The 4,033-nt window shown below is 54.8% G+C and overlaps 1 protein-coding gene across 1 annotated transcript; it reads right to left on the bottom strand.

The window, feature by feature from the left end:
• Window positions 1–1,632: 1,632 nt before the first annotated feature.
• On the bottom strand, window positions 1,633–2,737 carry Mif (macrophage migration inhibitory factor). The gene is made up of 3 exons (XM_004673048.2): window positions 2,505–2,737; window positions 1,932–2,104; window positions 1,633–1,809 (listed from the first exon to the last, which is right to left on the bottom strand). Exons 1-3 carry the CDS (start codon window positions 2,610–2,612, stop codon window positions 1,743–1,745), a joined length of 348 nt encoding a protein of 115 aa, XP_004673105.1. The 5' UTR covers window positions 2,613–2,737; the 3' UTR covers window positions 1,633–1,742.
• Between the last annotated feature and the right edge of the window lie 1,296 nt (window positions 2,738–4,033).

Here is a 4,033-nt window from a genome sequence, read left to right on the forward strand (position 1 = left end):
GTTGTCTATTTTTATTTATTTGAGAGCGACTAACAGAGAAAGAGGCAGATAGAGAATGGGCGCATCAGGCTTCCAGCCACTACAAAAGAACTCCAGATGCATGTGCCCCTTGTGCATCTGGCTTACGTGGGTCCTGGGAGTCGAGCCTCAAACCGGGGTCCCTAGGCTTCACAGGCTAGTGCTTAACCACTAAGCCATCTCCAACCCACATTTTTTAAAAGCATTTTTGATATTTTTATTTATTTGCAGACAGGGAGATAGAGAGTATGGGTACACCAGCTGCTGCAAAGGAATTCCGGATGCACGTGTCACCTTGCGCATCTATCTGGCTTATGTGGGTCTCTCCCGCCCTTGATTCCTTGTTTTTCCTGAGGTAGTTTTTTACTCTAGCTCATGTCGACCTGGAATTCACTATGTAGTCTTGGTAGCCTCAAACTCATGGCAATCCTCCTACCTCTGCCTCCCAAGTGCTGGGATTAAAGATGTGCACCACCATGCCGGCTGAAATTGTTTTCCTTTTCCAGACTTAACTCCCACAGGTAGGCCCTTCCTAAGCCGGTGGTCCTCTGGGGCCCACCAGGCAATCAGGTACATCCCGTACACCTGAACCTGGTGAAGCTCACTCAGGCCTGAAAAACGTGTGCGCGCTCCAAGCTTTCTTCCCTCCCCTCCCCCCACCCAGTATGAGGGAGATTTTCATTTCCTCCTTCCCAGGACTCCTGTTGGTTTAGATACTTTCCCTCTTTTTTTTTTTTTTTTTGAGGTAGGGTCTTACTCTAGTCCCACCTGACCTGGAACTCACTCTGGCATTGACTCTCCTTCTGCCCCCCACCCCCCGTGCTGAGATTAAGGGGTATGTATGAGCCATGCCTGGCAGGTTTTTTTTTTTTTTTTTTTTGGCTTTTCAAGGCAGGATGTCAGTAGCCCAGGCTGACTTGGAATTCACTATGTAGTCTCAGGGTGACCTCGAACTCACGGCGGTCCTACCTCTCCCTCCAGAGTGCTGAGATCTGTGCCACCACACCTGGCCTTGGCTTTATTTTAAATACTCATTTTATTATTTATTATTTAGTAGGGATAGAGAGAATATAGGCACGCCAGGGCATCTAGCCACTGCAGACAAATTCAGCTGCATGTGCCATCTGGTTCACATGGGTTCTGGGGAGTCGAACCTGGGTCCTTAGGCTTCGTGCAGTCAAGTGCTTTTAACTGCAAAGGCATCTCTCCAGCCCCTACCTTCTCTCTTAACATCCTTAAAATAAATCTCATAATTTACCCTTCCTGAGTCCATTTTTTCAATTCTTTGCTAAGGTGAACAATTACCCCATAGTCCGAAGCTACTAGTGCGGGAGTTCTAATCCCACAGAGCTCTCTCTCATCACCACCAGGATCCCAGCTCAGAGCAGAAAACCTGCTTTAGAGGGCAATACTGACAGCTGACTTTGCCCGCTGGGTGTATGGCCCCAGGCAAGACGCCAACCTCTCTTAGCTCCAGTGAAGCAAGAGCTGAAAAAGGCTCGGGGCAAGTTCCCAGCCGTGACTGCCCAAGACTGCGCCGCAACCCACCCAAACCTCCCCGGCCCGGCCCCATCCCTGCAGCCATTCTACGAGCCAAGGAAGCCGAGGCGCTCGTGGTCTCAAAACCGTTTATTTCTCCCGAGCGGGAGCATGGCCTTGCAGGAGTGGAAGGAGCGCAGAGCGCCGTGGGAGGCAGAGCAGTAAAAATCAGGCCGCCGCAGGCCTCAGGCGAAGGTGGAGCCGTTCCAGCCCACGTTGGCCGCGTTCATGTCGTAGTAGTTGATGTAGATCCTGCGAGGGATTGAAGAGGCGGGACTCAGCGGACCGTGAGGTCTCGGGGGGCGGGGGGGAAGCCCGCACCGCTCTCGATCCCCCCTCCCAGCCCCTCGCTCGCGGGCAGGGACCCCGCGCACCTGTCCTGGCTGATGCGCAGGCGGTCGGCCAGCAGGCCGCACAGCAGCTTGCTGTAGGTGCGGTTCTGCGGGCCGCCGATCTTGCCGATGCTGTGCAGGCTGCAGAGCGCGCACGGCTCGCTGGAGCCGCCGAAGGCCATGAGCTGGTCGGGGACCACGTGCACGGCGATGTACTGCGGAGGGCGGGACGCGGTCACCTCACGGGACCCGGAGCATCCACGATGTGCTCCGGACATCGATCTCCCCGCCCTATCCTTGGTCCATCTCCCCCCAGTGGGCACCCTGGGCCATCTGGGTCATCTCTCCCCCAGTGGGCACCCTCCCCCGGCTCTGACCCCCCCTCACCCAAGGGGCACCCTGGACCACCTGCCCCCCAGTGGGCTCACCCCATCCCTGGTCCACTTCCTCCCATGGGCACCCTGGACCACCTGGGTCATTTCCCACCCAGTGGGCACCCCCATCCCTGGCCCACCTTCCCCAGTAGGCTCCCCCCATCCCTGGCCCAGCTCCCCCACACCCGTGGGCTCCCCCATGCCTGGTCCACCTCCCCCCTGCGGGCACACCCTTGCAAACCTGGGCCGGCTTGCCGGTGGCCTGCGCCAGCTGCTGAGTGAGCTCGGAGAGGAGGCCTTCCGGCACGGAGGCGCGGGGCACGTTGGTGTTGACCACGAACATCGGCATGATGGCGGAGGAACGGCGGGCCCGGGTCAGAAAGCGCCGGACAACACGCGACTCACTCAGCCCAAGCCCGGGAACCTGAGCTACGTGACCGACCGCCCAGCGCCGCCCCGAGCGCCGCCGCAGCTCCGCCCCGCGTGACGCACAACGCCCGGCCCCCAGGAAGCGGCTCCGCCCCGCTCTGACGTCACCGCACCCTGGCCCCGCCCCCGGAGGGAGAGGCTCCGCCCCCGAGTGACGTCACCGCAAGCCCAGGCTCCCCGGCGGCCCTCTGAGTGGTGCCTGGGTTCGTTTGTTTGCTCTTTTTTCTTTTCCTTCTTTCTTTCTTTCTTTCTTTCTTTCTTTCTTTCTTTCTTTCTTTCTTTCTTTCTTTCTTTCTTTCTTTCTTTCTTTCTTTCTTTCTTCCTTTCTTTCTTTCTCCTTCTTTCTTTCTTTCCTTCTTTCTTTCCTTCCTTCCTTCCTACCTCCTTTCTTCCTTCCTTTCTTTCTTTCTTTCTCTTTCCTTCTCTTTTCTTTCTCCTTCTTTCTTTCTCTTTACTTTCTCCTTTCCTTCCTTCCTTTCTCTCTCCCTCCTTCCTTCCTTATTTCTTTCATTTTCCTTCCTTCCTTTCCTTTTCTTTCTCTGTCTTCCTTCCTTCCTTCCTTCCTTCCTTTCTTTTTTGTTTTTTGCTGGATATTTTACTTGCTAGTGTTGACTGTCTTGCTGTGCCAGGAGTCCAGGTGGAAATTGATGGGGCAGCCTTCCTCTTGCCTTCCCCGGTGCCCGTCCCAGATGAAGCCCAGTTCATGCCAGCCACACTTAATGAGTCTTTGTGCATCCTGAGTCACCCAGGCCACGTGTCCCAAAGAGCTAGTCTTGTGCTCATAGGGGTGTGTTTGTGTGTGTGTGTGTGTGTGTGTGTGTGTATGAGACAGAGAGACAAACAGGCCATGGTCCAGCTACTTTTCCTGCAGCCCTGCTCTTGGAGGCCTAGTGAGTGACAGGAAGCTGGAATTGAGCTCCCTCCTTCAGGCCTCAATGTGTACCCTAAACTGGGCAACTACCCTTCTCCCAGGAGCTCCAGCAGGGCAGCCCTCTCCTAGAGACCTTTGTATGCCTTTTCTCACTGATAATGATAGGGGATCTTTGAAGTTCAGGAAGGGACGGTGGCAATAAAGGATGCAGGAGATTCCAGGTCTTTGCACTTCAACTTGGGGTCTTTGTCCAAGTTATCAAAGAATTGAAAAACGCAGACTCAGAGAAGGGCCAATTATGAATTATGAGATTGGGGGCCGTAGAGGCACATGCCTTTGATCTCAGTACTCAGGAAGCAAAGGTAGGCGGATCACTGTGAGTTTGAGGCCAGCCTGAGACTACATAGTGAATTCCAGGTCAGCCTGGACTACAGTGAGACCCTACCCTGAAAAAAGAAAAAAGAAAAGAA

The sequence above is a fragment of the Jaculus jaculus genome, chromosome 13 (assembly GCF_020740685.1).
Source record: "Jaculus jaculus isolate mJacJac1 chromosome 13, mJacJac1.mat.Y.cur, whole genome shotgun sequence".
NCBI classification, from domain to species: domain Eukaryota; kingdom Metazoa; phylum Chordata; class Mammalia; order Rodentia; family Dipodidae; genus Jaculus; species Jaculus jaculus.